We start from the raw sequence: 18,085 nt of genomic DNA, 5'->3' as shown, positions 1-18,085 counted from the left end.
ACTTGTTTATATTTAATGGAAAGATTACTTTTTTTTCTATAGTTAACATGTCAAAAATGTTTGATTTAGTTTCTGTAGAAAATGTTTCCTGACTGCAATGAGAGAAAGTGGAATACATTGTCCTCTCTGTCGTGGAAATGTGACTAGAAGAGAGAGAGCATGTCCTGAACGCGCCTTAGACCTTGAAAATATCATGAGGAAGTTTTCTGGTAGCTGCAGATGCTGTGCAAAACAGGTAGAGTAAATGTGACATGGCTCTTCTTCGAAAGTCAAGTTTCTACTCTGAAATTCTTGTCTGAATTTTCTTGGTGGGTGATGTTTTAAAGAAAAAGAAGTTATTTAGAGTGGAAATTGGGTAGAAAATGACAAAAAAGCTGTGACTATAGATTTTACTAGACTTTAAACTTAATTGAAAACAGAGGAGACTGAAAGATACAGTCTCTGAATTCACCATAATTTTTAGCATGGTTTTTCCTCTAATCTCTCATTTATTATTTACTAAATTAAATAAGCAAACTGTCATTTAACTCATTTAAACCCATTCTGGTACAAATTCAACTTTTAAGTAATTTTTCTGATGGTAGTATTAGAATTTCGCACATAGAAATGGGCCAAATGGATTTATGTAGTCAAGGAACTCTCTAGCTGCCCACTTTACTTGTGTATTTATGTGTTTAAGAAATCACAAAATATTTGGCAGAAGACTTTGTTTAAGTTTTAAGGAACAAGTGGGAAAATCAGGTATTGGCAAATGACTGGCATTAGTTCTCCAATATGGATTTTACTGTTCTATCATTTGTAGAGAGAGGGAAATGGTGAGGGGTGTTTATAGATTTATTGCAGGCACTTTTTCAATCAGCTAATAAAGTCAGTGAGTAAAACAGTTGCTATTTCATGCATTCAGACAAGTCACATCTGTTTTTCCATCTCTTTGAGGGAGGTGTTAACTGACAGAGCAATGAAGTGAAGCTGGAAAATACACTTGAAAGATTTTGGCTCTACTCTGAGAAACTGAAAAATGTTCCAAGTGTCAACCTTGGAACTTAATTTTTAAAGTACATTCTAACTCTGCCAAGTTGCAGTAGTTAAAGAATAAAGAAATGCCCAATACCATGAGGCAACCTCCTCATAGTCCTTTTATTTCTTGTCTATTATTAGTAATATTTTTTAAATGTAAAATTATTTAATTTTTTTTTTCAGTGAGTTTACAGACAGATGGACTCTTCTCCATTTTATCTGTGTCTAATGGACAAAAATTTATTACCAATTTTTAGCTCCACTTAAGAATCTTATTTTTTTAAAAAAACCTCTTGTTTAAATGGATTATTTAGTTATCTATTTTTATCTCAAATCTTATGATTTCTATTTTATAGTCACATTACATTTTAATCAATAATTTACAGATTAAATTCTATCGCATGAGACATCATTACAAATCTTGTAAGAAGTATCAAGATGAATATGGTGTTTCTGCAGTCATTCCAAACTTTCAGATCTCTCAAGATTCAGTAGGGAACAGGTAAGCAATATTTATTCTTAAAAAGAGAATTTTTAGAGTTAGAAAGGAAATCGTTTGGGGAACTATATGATAAGATGTTTTTTGTTTGTGTGTTTTTAACGTAAAATGATTTGAGAACCATATCATTTGTATATGCAAAAGTTGCTACATCTAAAATGCATCTGGGAGATAACTTCATGATATGCTTATGTTATTTAAAAACCATTTTAGGAAAATCTACACTTTTTTAATAAAAAATTGAAGACTATTTTCTTTTGCAACTGAAATTGTTCAAAAACTAGAGAAAATCCCTTTCAGTAATGTATATGCAAACTAGAATCTTCTTTTTTTGCTATCTAAAAAACAGAATTGATTGAGAGTTTTACTCTGATAATAAAATATCATGTAAAAGTGAGACCTGGTACTATTAAATTTTTAGTTCTATTTTAGTCTCAATTTTTTAAAAACTAGGTTTTGGCTTTATTTGTATCTTATTGTCTCAGATTTCTATATATTAGACATTTTTATAAAATGTATTTTATGCAGAAGACTGGCCGAAATGCACATGTGTGATTTAAAAAGTAGTGATAAATAATCCAGTCACTCACTAACCCAGGTCAAAAAATAGAACATTTTTAGGACCTTAAAAAACTTTTTGTGAGCCCACTTTTTGTGAACTTTTTGTGAGCCCACTTTTTGTGAATCGCATATTGCCATTGGTAACGACTGTCCTCTTTCTGGGGTTATTCCCTTGTTCTTTATAGTATACCATTCATGCATGTATCCCTAACAATGAAGAGTTTAATTTTTAAAACTCAATAGCAAGCATACACACTATTGTGTAAGGAAAGGCAGTAGAGGTAGTATTATGGAAGGGCTCACAGGAGATGGTATTTAGCAGAGACTCTAAATTTTTATTTTAGTAGCGTTTCGTTTCACATGTTGCTAATTTTTGGTAATTTAACCCACTCATACTGTAGTCAGACATCTTTCCTACCCCTCAGTTGAAACTGTTCTAGTAAAGGTCTTTAGTAATTTTCTGATTGCCTAGTCTGCAAAAATCCTTTTATGTTCTCATTTTACTTGACTTCGTTTCATTGGATGAAATTGGTCACATCTATTTTGTGATTTAAAAAAAAAAATCCCCTTAGGTTCCTTCATCCCTTATGCTTTCTTTATTATTGTACTTGTATATTGAAATTACTCAAGTTCCTAGTATATATGATTTGTGCAATCACTGCTTGTTAAATGACAGAATTTTCTTCTCAGGAGACATGCCTTCTTCCTCAGATCCAGTTTGTCGTAGGTACTATCGATTCCTAATAGCAGTGCTTCTCATCTGTGCCTTTCTTGTCACTTCCCTAGCTCAAGCCCTCATCATCTCTCACTTGAACTATGGCACCAGTCATTTAGGTGGTGGTCCTCCTCTAATCTGTCTATATACTTTTGCTAAAGTGATAGTTTAGAAGTACAATTCTTATTTCTTTCTCCCTATTCTTTTACCATTCTCCCTATACCTTGTCAGTGACTTCATATGGCCCCATAATCGTGTTTCTCATCTAGGGTTCCATGAGTCAGTAAGAGCTCTAAACTACCTAAATGGCCAAATGTTTGTTTATGTGCATTTTCCTGGAGAAAGATCTCAGGATTCTCAAGGGATTCCATGATCTAAAATCCAACAGCTGGCTTATATGACAAAATTTCTTATTCTAAAGCCTTTTCTGGTCTGGCACATGCCTTTCTTTTTAGCCTTTCTCTTTCTTGGTTTCCCATCATTGCATCATATGCCTTAGCCAATAATTTGCATTATATCCTTGCCATCCTTGAGAAGCAACATAGCTTAATGATTAAAAATGAAGGCTTGGAGCCAGACTGCTTTGGTTCCAAGCTCTGTCACTTAACTAATTGTATGACTTTGGCAAGAAATCGTACTTCAGTTTTTTAATCTGTTTAAAGAAAGGGGGTAGTGGTGAAGATACTATTAGCACCTTATTGGGTTGGAAGTCAATAAATAGGTTAATATAGGTAAAGCGTATTGTCTACTACCTTGTTTGGTAAATGTTAGTTTTTAGTCATCGTCGTCGTCTTCATCATCATCATCATCCCCTCACCTCTATATTTTTACCAGTAGTATTACCTTTTCCCATTCCCCCAACCCACACTTTGCCAAATGGTAGACTTTTTCCTCTCTTTAAAGACTTAGACCAACTGTTAGCTACTCTGTGAAATCTTTCCCAACCTATAGAATATCTTCCTCATGGTAGAACTGTTCTTTATGCTCTAACTAGACCCTCTAATACTTTATTATATTAGTTTACTTATGTTTTTTAATTTAGAATGGGCTTTTGAGTCTTATTTATATCCTATGCAAAATTATAATTGCAATGGAAAAATTGAGTTTATATGTGAATTTTTAATAAGGAAATTGGTGAAAGGAGGAAAATAAGGTTTTTTTTAAAAAAATGGTAGGAAATATAAGATATGAAGCTAGAATATAGCGAGGATCTTGGGAGGAAACAGATAATATGCTCAAATTAGGTAGTTTGAGGAGAATTTAGTAAAGGGACTATTTTCAAAGAGTAGGGTATCCAGTACAGTATGTGAGAAGGAATTCACAAAGAATAGTGATATACTCTGGGTCTACCAAAAACGGGAGGGGAGGAAGTACATACCAGAGCTTGGAGAAAGAAAGCTGTTGGAGAGGACAGTTAGGGGTGCAGTCAGTCAAGGCAATTTTGCTGGAAAGGAGTCTGGGAAATAAGTATAATCTAACTTTCTTCTTGTTACGTAGGACTGTACTTTAAAGACCTTCAGTGTAGCCTATCACATGGGTTATTGCAATTTATTAAAGCTTTTTTTTTTAGGGGCTCTTCTCTGATATTTTGGCTTAATCTAGATGTGGTAGAATGGACAAGATGTATACATTCAGGCAATTCTCCATGAAGATCATTTCTAGCAGCTATGCTTTGTGATAAACACTTTACTTTGGAAAATTTAAAATTTCTGCTCTTTGTCAAGTAACTGGAGAGCAAATTTATTTTATATTGCTGATTAAGAGCAGGTTCATATACTGTAGCTGTTAGCTGAGCAGGTTTTGGTGGCATCTTACGAAGATTCATGACTTTAATGCATATTCAGGGAGCCACCTCATAGTAGGGCCTGTGTTATCTTAGAATACAATTCACAGTATTCTCTCAAATACAAATGGATGATTTAAACTCTGGACTCAATGGCTGTGGAAATTCTTAAAGTAGTATTTATGTATACTTGTCAAAATAATTTCAAAATAAGCCCATAGATCATTTCATTAATTCAACATATATTTATTGTCCCTTCTGAAATACTGGACACACTCTACATGTTATTGAATATACAGGGAAGCATTAAACAGACGTAATCCCCTTTTCCATATATGTAAACAGTGTAACTTCCAGTTGAGTGATGAAAATTAGCAGTAGTTTTCTGTCAGATCTTCAGAGTTCGAACTATTACTATAAACTAATGTTGGAGGACGTTTAACAAAATTGCTGCATCAACATGGTTAGTTTCTCATAATAATTATATAGCAGAGCTATTTGTTTTTAAGGCCATTTCTAGTTCATTACATTACAGTTCTGCTTTTAACATAAGACTGTCCTTGTTTTCTTTAGCCACTGGAAGTGAGGAGGAGGAAGAGAGAGGGAGGATGCATGTAATTAAGATAAACCAAAACACATTTCTGTTTTAGCTTCCTTGGAAATTGTTTGTTCTGTTAGCAGGCTTTTCCTAGTAATCTGGACTCTCTTAAACATTGATAACTTGATATCAGTAACCTCATATAGTTTAATCCATATACAGCTCTTCATAATAACTGGAAGAATGAAAATTGCAAGCAGCCTTACATTGTTTCTAATAGATTTCTCTCCAAGGTGTTGGACATTTTATGTGGCTAAATTACCATTAAGGAATCTGGTACAAGTACTAGATAAATTTCCTTTGTCCTTATTTTTAGGCATTGTTTATGTGTTGTAGATAATAATCCTGTATTACATACATTGCAAATAATTTTTTACTCAAAATTGAATTTTTTTTGCTGTTTTATAAAACACATAAATATAGAACTTGAGTTTTTTTTCCATATTCTAAAAAGGCTAGAAGTGAGATACTGTGATATTTTGAAAACTTTGCTTTAGGGAATTTCACAGTTTAAGTTAGCATAAAATGGCATAGTCATACATAGTTTTATTATTATTATTTTTTTAATCGTAGTGAGGATACTTAACATGAAATATCTACTCTTTTAACAGAATTTTTTAAATGTGCACTATGGTATTGTTTGTTATCTGTAGGCACAATGTTTTACAGCAGATCTCTAGAACCTCTCTTGCATAACTCCCCCTTGACCTTGACAACCACCATTCTATTCTTTGCTTCTAGGAGTTTGACTGTTAGATTGACTATTTTAGATACTTCATATTAAGTGGAATCAAATAAGTAGTTATTTGTCCTGTGATTGGTTTTAACTTAGTATAATGTCCCCAAGGTTCATTCATGTTATATTTGCAGGGTTTCCTTTTCTGTTAAGGCTGAATAATATTCCATTGTATTTATATACCACATTTTCTTTATCCGTTCACAAGGTTGTTTCCACATCTTGGCTATTGTGAATAGTACTGCAATAAACATAGGAATGCTAATGCTTCTTCAAGACACTGATTTCAGTCCTTTTGGATAAATACCCAAAATGAGATTCCTAGATCACATGGTAGTTCTATTTTTATTGTTTTTGAGGAACCTCCCTACTGTTTTCCATAGCAGCTGTACCATTTTGCATTCCCACTAACAGTATATAAGAGTTCCAATTTCTTTACATCCTCACAAACAGTTGCCTTGTTTTCTGATAATAGCTATCATAACAGGTGTGAGGTGATATCTCATTCTGGTTTTGATTTGCATATCCCTGATTATTAGTGATGTTGAACATCTTTTTTATATACCTATTGGCCATTTATATGTCATCTTTGGAGAAGTGTCTATTCAAATTTTTAAGCCCTTTTTGTTATTAGGTTATTAGATTCTTTGCTGTTGAGTTGTAGGAGTTCCTTATATATTTTGGAGATTAACCCTTTATTCAGATACATGATTTGCAAATATTTTCTCCTATTCCATATATTGCCTTTCCACTCTATTTATTCCTTTGCTGTGCAGAAGGTTTTTAGTTTCATATAGTCTTACTTGTCTGTTTCTGCTTTTGTTGCCTGATTGCAAATATCTTTACTCAGTCTTGGTTAGTCTCATAATGGTGTCTTTTGACATACAAAAATATTATATATTATAATTTATATGTTGCAAATATCTTTACTCGGTCTTGGTTAGTCTCATAATGGTGTCTTTTGACATACAAAAGTATTATATATTATAATTTATATGTTATACATATAATATTTATATTCTTTTTGGAATTTGCTTTTTGTGTCATGCTTGAGGAATCCTTTCCCAAATTAAGGTTATGAAAGATATTTTCATTTTTATATTTAACATTTTAAAGCTGTGCTTTTCACATTTATTTTGGATGTATAATGTGAAGTAGGAAAATTTTCCCCGTGTGGGCTTAACCATTTGTCTCAGTACCATTCATTGAGGAGTTCATTCTTTCTCCGCTGATTTTTAATGCCACTTAAGTCCTACACCTGTATTCTGTTCTGTTGATCCATTTGTTTATTCCTCTAGTATACCATGCTCTCTTAATACTGTAGCTTTAACAGAAAGTCCTGTCAGGTAAGAAAAGTTTCCCCCATTGTTTTATTTTACAAAATTATCTCTGCTATTCTTGACCCTTTGCTATTCCATATGAATTTTAGGATCAGACTTTTTTTTTTTGAGTTTCCCAAAGTCCCTGTAGAGGTTTTGATCAGTTGAAGTTATTGAAGTCATAGGTTAATTTGGAAAGAATTGTCTGTCATCTTATAATACTGATTTTTCCCACCTAGAAATACTGCCTGTCTTCTATTTTTAAAAAATGTACTAAAAGAAGTCCATGTAAATGGTTTAGTATGTATTTTTCTAGTAAAACCGTAAAGTTTTTTGTTGCTATGCGAATGTTCTTTTTTCCTGTTTTATAATCTAAGTGGTTTTTACTAATGTGTTAGGAATATTATGGATTTTTATGTTAATCTTATATTTAGCAACTTTACTGATTTATTAGTTTCAATAGTTCTGAATAATTTTTCTGTAGGTTCTTGTAGATTTATTATGTGGGAAGTTTTTTTTTAATACAACTTTGTCTCTTAACTGCTTCATATTATACTTGATTTATTACATTAACTAGGATCTCTATCCAATATTAAATGGCAGAGATCTTTTTATTGTTTTTAATTTTAGTGGGAATGCATCTAAAATTTTACTATTAAGTGTGACGTTTACTATGTTTTTTAACAGATATTATCTGTTCTATGATGCAATTAACCCTGAATTTAAGATTTTCCCATTAAATGGTTCTATTTAAATCACAATCTTATGGAATTAAAAATATGCATCTGGATTTATTCCTAGTTATTCTGCAATCTAGAGTGTAGATATTTGTATTTTTTTTTTAAAGCATTGTGGGTGATCAGAGGTGTTTTTTGTTTGTTTCCATTATGGAAGTTGAATTTTATTGAATGGTTTTTCTGCATCAGATGAAATGGTTATGTATTTTTTTCTTTTAATTGATGATATGGTGTCTGTAATAGATTTTCTATCGTTGAACCCATTCATGAATTTTTGGAGTGAGTAGGCTACCAGTGGGAGGTCCAGTGTGATGCAGGATGATTAGGAAGGACTAGAATAATGCTAATGACAATAATAATGGGAAATAGAGAATTGTAATAGGAAATAGAAGGGAGTAAGCATTTTAAAAAGGCATTAACTTTGATATTAAAATCCTTTAAATCAGAAGTTTAGTGATTGCATACTTGATCAACGAAAACAATTTGAGCATGTTCTGCCAGTATATGTTTATTTAAAAACTATGCATATGTTTTATAGTACTGATACTTAACGTACATTATAAAACATGCAAAATTTAAGTGAAATAAAGATGAAAAAGTTACTTTAAAAATAAGTTTTGCTTTAGTTAATAGTATATTTTCTTAAAGTTTTGTTAATACTTTTACTGAAAACAGTATTGTTGACTATGCTTTTCTAAAATGTTTTAAAATCTTAAAACCCAAGATTTTATATATTTAATTGTACAATTTTAAAACTGAGTAGAAAAATCTGTTACCAAGTTTAAATACATAGATGTGAGATTTTAAAGTATAGATGACATATACAGTTTATGGTAGCAAAACTATAATATATCTTTAATAAATGCACTTACTATAGTTTGACTTTATTTTAAGAAGCATTTTTTAGTCTCCACATTGTCAAAATGCCATCATTACCTGAAGAGACAGATTATTATTTGCTAGAAAGGTACAAAATAATGGTTTAGTCAGTCTCCTATTTGGTAAAGAAACAGGGAAGCTTGCTTGCTTGCCTGGCATAGAATATGTGTGGAGAGATAACATTGTTATCTTCACTGCAGAGAACTGTCGTTGCAAGGATGTCTTTATACTAAATACACCTTGTGTGTAGCTTTTATATGAAAAACAAACCAAAAAAAGAAAATTCAAAAAGAAAAGAACATCTGTTAGGTAGATAGTAGGTTCCAGGAACCTCCCCCCCCTAACGCCCCCACTTGGATACCACAATCTGAGGACGATCCAGTTCTTTATATAAAAAGGCATAGTATTTGCGTATAACCTATAGTATTTGCATTTAGGCTACAGCAGACTTTGGCTCCCCATCACTTCATTTGCATGAATTCAGTTTAGTGCTCAGTGTGTGGCAAATTCAAATTTTGCTTTTTGAAACTGCTTCCCAAATGTATTTAGTCCACAGTTGATTGACTCTACTGATGTGAAATCCTTGGATATGTGGTGGGGTGGAGGCAAGGCTGTACTGCTTGTCTTTTGGGAAAAGGAAAATGAGTAACCAGTTTTTTAACTTTGGTATTGAGATAGAACAAACCTTGTGTGGTATCTCATTTCTATGTTACCATTTCTGCTATTGAAAGCTTCGTTTTTATAAAATTGACCACATTGATGAAACTCTGTAATGTATAAGTTCCTGTATGGAAAGCCCAGTCTCCCCTCAGGATTCTTCTAATGTTGCATATAACACATGACTCTGGCATGGGGTCCGAATGAGGATATCAAGTTGTGTATTAAATGTTGGAAGGCCTAGTTCCTTTTTGGAAAGTGAACATAATGATATCTTTATGTTTTCTTAAACCTTCTCACCTTTGGAGGCCACAACCTTAAATCATATTCTAGTTAAAAATCAAAGTTCATGAATTTTTGAGTCTACTACCCAAGCTTTCAAAAACTTACTAGCCTAGGTGGAGGTGGGGAACTGTTACCATGCTGTAGATTTATGGTAATTCTACAAAATTCTGTATTCTCTATTCTGTATACTTTTATAACTATACATAAATTTTAAAGGACATGAATAAGGATGTAATAAGCAGTCTTATCAGAATTTGTTTGAAACGTAATTAACGCCATAATTTTATTGTTCAGAACTATTTGAATTTCAGTCCTTTAAAACAAATTCAGATTAGTCTTCTTCGTTAGCAGTTCAAGTTAATGAATCTATAATGTGCTTTATTACTTGAGATATTAACTTTATCCCCCTCTGCTTAAGTAATAGGAGTGAAACATCCACATCTGATAACATAGAAACTTATCAAGAGAATACAAGGTAAGCTTTTGAAAATTCTACTTTAGTAAGTAATATCTATCACATTATAATAATAGATTTTTAAAATAAAATTTTTTATTCAGTTAAATCAAACAAAATGCTAGAATTTAGTAGTTTAGAAATAAATGATGTAGTTGCTTCTTTTACAGATTACATTAAATTAGAGTTTTTAGCTATCCTCTTTCATTGTGATTAGGTTTCTTCCATGCATAATTTAGGTAGAGTTGTCAATATTGAACTGTCCCTTGCTGAAATTCAGAGATATTAAAACCTAGTGATATTAGAACCCAAAATGTTTTGAAATACTGATTGTTCTGCTGGTCAGTCCTTTTGTTTTTCACTTTTTGTAGTAGTTTTGTATATTAGATTCCTAGAGACTGGGATAGATAAAAGATATGCTATTGATGGAAGTCTTTTCAAAATTAAGCTCTTTGATAGGGAGTTACCAAACTGGGATGCCACAGGATTATTACAGTTTTCAAGGTACATACATTGGCATCTGTTGGCCTCACATGAATGACTAAATTAAGTTGTTTGGACCTAACTACTTAATACCTGGAACAGCTAGGTTTGTTTTTGTTTTTGTTTTGGATTAGAGGCACCATGAAAAAATTTATTGAGACATTAATAGTACTGTAACATGAGATTGGGAACATCTGTTGTTAGATTATTTGTTGAAAACATAGTGTTTTTCAAAATTAGAAAATCTTTGAATAGTCTGATTATAACTTTTTAAAAAAGAAACAGTAATTGGTCAAACAATGGAAGAGCATTATTTCTATGTTGTGATTTCAAATTAAGTACACTTCATTTAAAATTGTTTTATAGTTCTTCTGGGCATCCCACCTTTAAGTGTCCATTGTGTCAAGAATCAAATTTTACTAGACAGCGTTTACTGGATCACTGTAACAGTAATCACGTATTTCAGATAGTTCCTGTGGTAAGTACATATGTTTAAGACAGTCTTCTGCTTAAAGTACGCTGTTTCAGTTCATGTGTACAATAAGAGAAGGTAGTTGATTTGATTTTGGTTGGGGTGTTGTCAAAAAGATAGATTTTTGTCAACAAAATATGATAACTGAAGCAAAACAAGTTATTTAAAATTCTAGTAACTTATAAAAGGGGGAGATGCTTATAGTGAGGGAAATGTAGGAGAGTAGTCTGGAGAAGAGTGCAGTAATGAAAGGTGAATTCTGGGGAGCCATTACTGAGGAGTGGCAAAACCTAACTCAATTGGAGCTTCTCAGTTTCTTGCTCTACAGGATGCAGTCAGCTCCATCTGGTCAGGTGGATCTGCTGTAGGTGAGAACTATAAGAATAAAGTCAGTAGCTATTTTTAATTGTATCCTTGCAGAATCTATTATATGAATTCATACAGCAAGGAAGGGAAAGAATCATACTTTCTTTTTGATGCGTATGTATCTTTTTGGTGCCATTTTGAGAGTAGGTAAGAAAGTGGTGAGACCTTTTTGATGAATGAAGGAGATAGTGCAAAGTGCAGGATTCCAACATTGTGTTAATGATCCTACAACTCCTCCTTTGGAACATGAGTTTCACAGGTAAGTGATTTCAACTGCGGATGAAATGAGAGGCTGAGTTGAGATATTTCCCTTTTAGCTATACATTTTGATATAAAAATATTTTCTTCAGAAATAAAAATAGAAGGAAAATGTTGTAGATAAAATGAGATTGTGGATCATTCAAAGCAGCTTTAGTGAATGTACTAGAACAAATGTGAAAGAATATGCCTCAGTATCTATTGAGGATGCCCTTAAACACTTTTATAGCACAAAGGGTCACATACTTCTGACTTTGCTCATTAGGAGAGTGTCAGTTACTGTTAAATAAACAGTGCTAAAGACATCTCTAGGAAAAACTGTATATTTAAGAGATTTTATTTGTTCTATATTGCATTAGCAAATTTTTGTTTTTGCATTGTATTCAATATAGCATAAACTTTGGCTAGAGTCCAATTACTGAAGTTTCTTTTTATTTTATTTCAGTATGTCATCCATTCATTTTTTAAGATGTACTTCATTCAAAACCTTAAGAATACAATTTAAAGTTTACTATACTTTCATTTTACTTATAAATGAAATTAAGCTTATAATAATTACATCACTGTTATTATGCAGCTCAAATGAGATTGCGTACTGGTTAATGATAACCACTATTACAATTGGTATTAAAGGCTCGATGTGGTGTTTCTGATGAAATAGTTGTGTAATTGGAGATTTAAATAATAGAATGTATAAGATTTCTCTTTATTGTGTTGTTTTAGATTAGTGTAATTTATTTTAAGTAATTTGGTTGGGAAATGATCTAGTCATGGAATTTTGCCCTTAGAAATGCTTTTCATGTAGGTGTTTTTAGTACTTTTAATACCTTCAATAATTACATGTTATTATTTTTATTTTTGTTTAAAACATCGTTTCTCATAGACGTGTCCTATTTGTGTGTCTCTTCCTTGGGGAGATCCTAGCCAGATTACTAGAAATTTCGTTAGTCATCTAAATCAAAGACATCAGTTTGATTATGGAGAATTTGTGGTAAGTGAATTCTTCAAGATTAAGAATATACTGTTTAAATATTCAAGTTAAATTACCTTTTTCAATCTAAACTTGAGTTTTGAGGCAAGATGTATCATACTGGATGGTTATATCACAAGTTTTATTGTTTTCATGATAATATAGGTAAATTTTGGTTTGTAGAAGTAGTAAAAGTTGAATTTACTGTCTATTTCCTGTACTAGAGAGGTAATTAATAGAGGAAGAGCAAACCCTCAGATTTATAAAATAATCATTTATATGAAAACTGTATTAGGGAAAACTAACTACTGGAGAAGTAAAATTGATACAACAGATGAAAGGGGATGCATTTTTCATGTAGTGTAAGTTGCTTGTTAAATTCATTATATTAGATCTCTTATCTAGCATGAGAGACACATTTTAAAAAATAAGGGAGTTTAATTACCAAGTAAAGCCAGGTCGGAAGGTAGATTCTCGCTTTAACTTACTGCTTTAACAGGGTGAGTGAAGAAAGTTAGGTAATGTAATGTTAGGTAAAGTTAGGTAATGGATCCCCAAAACAAAACATGGGGTTAATTTCTGCCTCCCAGATGTGTTATAATTTTTTAAAATTAGATGATGACTTTTATTAATTACAAAATTGCATTTTATTCAACTTATAGTGAATTAAAACTTAGCCAATTTAAGATTAATTCTGGCAGAGAATGACTGATAGTTGTTTTCAAGTGCAGGTGAGCACAGGCATGACAGTGGCACGAACAGAATTTACATTTTTCTATGTCTTCCAATGTTGAAATTATATCATTCTTGATAAATTTTTAATTGTGGAATTTGCATTTTTAAAGTCATACTGTTTCAAAATAATAATTCAAATATATGTAAAATTCAGATGTCCTCTTACAATTTCAGCATTTTTATGAAGTGATTGTATAGTATTCTTAAATTCTCATTGTAAGAAAGGTCACTGACTGGAGAACTGTGTATTCAGAAAAACAAAATATATTTGGAGAACTGCTTTTGACCTAATCGTCCGCTTGTTTTACTTTGCCACAGAAAAATACGTAATTTTAATTATTTGAGATTGTCAAGTGGAAGCCTATTTTAAAGCAAACCCGTAAGACAATTGCTAGCAAATAAAAGTTTTAAAGTTAAGGAGTAGTAGTTTTTAGCTTCATGTAATGGTTAAGAAGCTGTTATTCAGCTCTATTAATTTAATAAATGCTTATTTTCTTTTAAATTACCTTCAAACATTGGTCATTCTTTTCTAGAAATGACACAGTTTATCACTTTATGATTGTGGGTTATATATACCCTTAACTATACTTTTAATTAATAATTTATAAGGCACTGTAACTCAAATTTTATTTCCTATTTCTGTTATCAGTTATTTCTAAATAATTACAATTGAACTTTATTACAAAGTTCAAGTATTTAAATCTTATATTTTAAGGGATAGTATATGTTGTAACAAACTGTTTCAAGTATGTGATCAAAGTATTGGATAGCGGAGTATATTTTTCCTATTGACATGTTAATGTCATTGTTTTTAGAACCTTCAGCTAGATGAGGAAACCCAATATCAAACTGCTGTTGAAGAATCGTTTCAAGTAAACATCTGAAGGCTGTAGCCATCTCTGCATCTTTGTACCTGCAAGTGCCATCTTTAAGGAGAAAAACTACATGAAGTCATCTTTTCAATAACTTGACATGTATATTAATAAAAGGAATTCAGTCTACTGTTTTAGTTTTTAATTGAAAAATAAAGGTGGGTTATCTAAAAAATTTCATCCTCTTGATAAGTGAAAGTTAGGACATTAAAAGCATTAAAAGGATTATATTTCATTAATGAAAGGGAATCTCTGTTATACTTTTATCTTTTTTATAATACATATTCTTTAATTTTTCCATATGTTGCTTTTGAAATTTGGTGCAGTTTCTTCCATTAATGTTGTTATACACAGGTAACACAGTAGCAAAATCTAAATGATCTGATTGATATAAACCTAACAAATCTGAGCCAGTTATCAGAGTGCAGAATGGAGACTTGAAGTGCTAAATAAAGCAATCCAAAGGAAACTTTTAAAACATTCTAGCTGAAGAATTGAACTATGAGAATGCGGTATTATATAACATTTAGTATTCTTGAAGACTACGGGGATTTCTTTAATAATTTGAACTGTTTAAAAATTAAAAGCTCAATGTAAGGATATTTCCTGTTTTTGCTATTAAAAGGAACTATCAAGACAAAAATTTCCTTCTTTTGTGGCAGTTGGTAATTTCAAATCTTGTTTGTTTTGCTGACTAATTTGTAAGCCTACATTATATTAAGATGAATTACAGCTTTTTGGCCTCAAAAGTTTCAATAGCTTTGATGAGCTAAGATGAAACTTTTGCTAGAAACTTTCAGTTGGGTATTCTACATATATATTTAATTGAGAAGTTTGGCTTCATCTCAGTTGAGAAATTCAGTCAAAGCTAAAGGTATATGTATATGCACATACTCTTTTGTAGGTGTATATGCGCATGCATGCAGTTCGTCAGGTTATATACAGAATTTCTATTAAGATTTTAAAAATTGATAAGTAATATGGATTGAAGTGTTTTTCTGATTTGATTAAAATTTTGTATATGTTAGTCAAATGTTAAGTTGGCTGCTGTTACACCTTAAAAATTGAGTTTACACACAATTACTGTTTATATGGTGCTCATTTGTTCTCAAAGATAATACATGACTATGAAGTAGTAAGACACTTTCTACCAGCCACTCTATTTCACTGCTGTTTAGTCGAACTGGGTTTGTTCTTAGCATTCCTTAATAAGAATCATAAAATAAGTTGTACTAGAAGGCCCAATCACAGAGTAAAAGATGGATTAGTTGACATTCCATACTAATATACATTGTTTATGCTTTCTTTAAAATAACTTAAAATTAAAAAATCTCCGAAGTAGTTTGCTGCTAATATATACATATATTGTATAAAAAGGTATATTTTGGTTTTGTTAAAACCCTTGTTGACTTTTCTACAGTGAACACTTTTTTAACTTGATTTAATAAAAACATTAATTTTGGAAGTGGAGTTTTGTAAAAACCTTTTTTAGTCAAACAGTAATAACTTTACTTATGGGTTGTAATAACAATTACCAAAAAAGCCATACATCTTAATGAACAAATGCCTTTGTTTTGTCATTCAAGAGTGATTGATGTTTACTACGTGCTTGAACATTTTCTCTGCAGTTACATGAGTGTAATTGTAAGATTAGCTATTTAAGAAACTCTTTAAAAAGAGACTTCGACCATAGAATTTTCCAGTTTAAAGCAATAACCTTAATAATTTCTTTCAAAGTTTAATACTTCCAGTATGTCAAGTTAAACTATTTTGGGATGTAAGAACTTGAGGAAGATTATAGTAAGAGATCATCTTGATGAATTTGTGTTTTGAAGTTTTGTGAATTAAATATCATTAATAGTCTTGTATGTGTTTCATATAAGCTTTTTTCATAAAGAAAATATTGATTTTGTTTGCTATATCTGGGAACTCCTTAGTATGGAAATGTTTGTTTAAAATTTCCCCTCCTTCTGTCAGTGGATTAGGAATAGGGATAGGCTATACAGATTTACAGTTTCAATTTATGAGAAAGTCCTTATTTTTAATATGCATATAGCTGAGTCAAGATAAAGGTGGGAAACTCTTGATACTGATGCCTAAATTTCACAGTCCCACTTAGTAAAGCTATTTCCCTCAAATTACAGTCTATGGTGTTAAACAATCTTATTTAAGATGTATTGCTTTATTTTTCAATTAAAAATGGTTTTCTCCTACTTTTGTGTCTAAAATTTTGTCTCGAGGCAAACATGATGACATTTAATTCCCATAATTCTCTCTGGAAGACATGTAGGAGATAACCTTTAAAAAATGGATAGGAGAAAGCTACCACATGCTGATGCTGTATTTTGGATTAAACTTTATAAGCCTATTTTATCTTTATTTCAAATGTTAATCAGTTTATGAGGCTATTTTATCAAGTGGTCACGCAGCAAGATATTCAAGCCCTGTTAGCAACCAGGCAGAAAGACAGTTAACTGGAGAAGTTACCCTTAAGTAAGAAAGATATAAGGGCTGTAAGAATATATCGTATTGTCAAACAACAATGTCATGTACCTGTTAGGCTGCTCAGTAAGTATTTCGATCTAGGGAATCGTAACTTATAGAAACCTCTTAGGGCTGCTACTCAAAGAATAAACCTTTTGTGGAGGTGGTGACATTTTAGACTTTGTAGAACAGGTTTGACCCAGGAAACATGTAAATGTAGTATAAAACAAATATGGAGAATTCATTCTGGGATACCATTTGGTGTATGATAGCATTGGTGCACTACAATTCTGCAAAAAGCGGGGGGTGGGGCTGGAAATGAATCTAAGAGATTAAAAAGATACAGGGACCTCAAGAAAAATGGATGTTACAGCCTGCATACCCCACCCCCACCCCAACAGCAATTGTCCAGTCTTGGGGCCAAGACAGATGACGATGACAGTTGCAGCACTCCTTTTCCCGAAATGCGGAAGATAAATGTGTGTACTCCGTTCTGTACTCAATTGGCAAACTGAAACGAGGAAGATAAACGTATCTTACATTATACACTTGACAAATGTTCATTAAACTATACCACACAATTTCCTATGTATTAGAAATTCTTGAGAGTATAATGATGAAAGAGATACTGTTCAGAAATTAAGATGAGCAAATTGGGAGCAAGTATGGAGGAGACTGGTGATCAAAAGAGTTATAGCCGTTCAATGGAGGTTACGAAGAGGAAGGAAGAATACACAAGATGTGAGGGAAGAAATTTCATATTTGTCTAAATGGGCAAAATAATGATGCACGATACTGAAAGTGCACCAAGTGAACAATAGCAGCAGCTTGAGTAATCTGAGCTCATCAAGAAAATACTAGAATCCCGTAAGTCCCGTCATTCCTACTTCCAGTCTCAAACCACCACCACCACCAGCTTCTAATACCCTCATTGGCTGCTTTTATACTTTGTACAAATGGAAGCACCCAGTAAAAATTTTATATCTTGGCTACTTTCGCTTAACATCATTTTTGAGATTTTTATGTCAGTTGTTAATTTAACAGCTAACCTACAATAACTTTGTCTTGTCCATAACAGAAAAGCTAGAAAATAGCTTCTAAAGCTACTTTTTAATAATTGTGGAAGTTATGGTAGATGTATTGCAAGTGGTTTTTTCATGTATGTTGGCACCTGAGGATGCCAAATCTAGGGAAAAATCGAAAAC

General features: G+C 31.9%; 1 protein-coding gene across 5 annotated transcripts in view; it reads left to right on the top strand.

Annotated features, from left to right (window-relative positions):
* RNF138 (ring finger protein 138) overlaps positions 1-16,609 on the top strand; it is a 34,998-nt gene extending 18,389 nt beyond the window's left edge. Inside the window, exons 3-8 of one of the 5 annotated variants that reach the window (XM_023531762.1) lie at positions 70-235; positions 1,404-1,519; positions 10,205-10,261; positions 11,090-11,201; positions 12,703-12,810; positions 14,340-16,609. In XM_023531762.1, coding sequence (XP_023387530.1) covers positions 70-235; positions 1,404-1,519; positions 10,205-10,261; positions 11,090-11,201; positions 12,703-12,810; positions 14,340-14,408 — 628 coding nt within the window. In that variant the 3' untranslated portion in view covers positions 14,409-16,609. Of the gene's footprint in view, positions 1-69; positions 236-1,403; positions 1,520-10,204; positions 10,262-11,089; positions 11,202-11,508; positions 12,674-12,702; positions 12,811-14,339 lie in introns of those variants that run through there. The other 4 variants (XM_023531765.1, XM_011361869.2, XM_011361863.2 and 1 more) reach the window with 4 other exon arrangements.
* Positions 16,610-18,085: the final 1,476 nt, after the last annotated feature.

The sequence above is a fragment of the Pteropus vampyrus genome, unplaced genomic scaffold (assembly GCF_000151845.1).
Source record: "Pteropus vampyrus isolate Shadow unplaced genomic scaffold, Pvam_2.0 Scaffold3, whole genome shotgun sequence".
NCBI lineage: Eukaryota > Metazoa > Chordata > Mammalia > Chiroptera > Pteropodidae > Pteropus > Pteropus vampyrus.
Note: the sequence above shows the minus strand (reverse complement) of the source record. Positions and strands in the feature narration are given on the sequence as shown.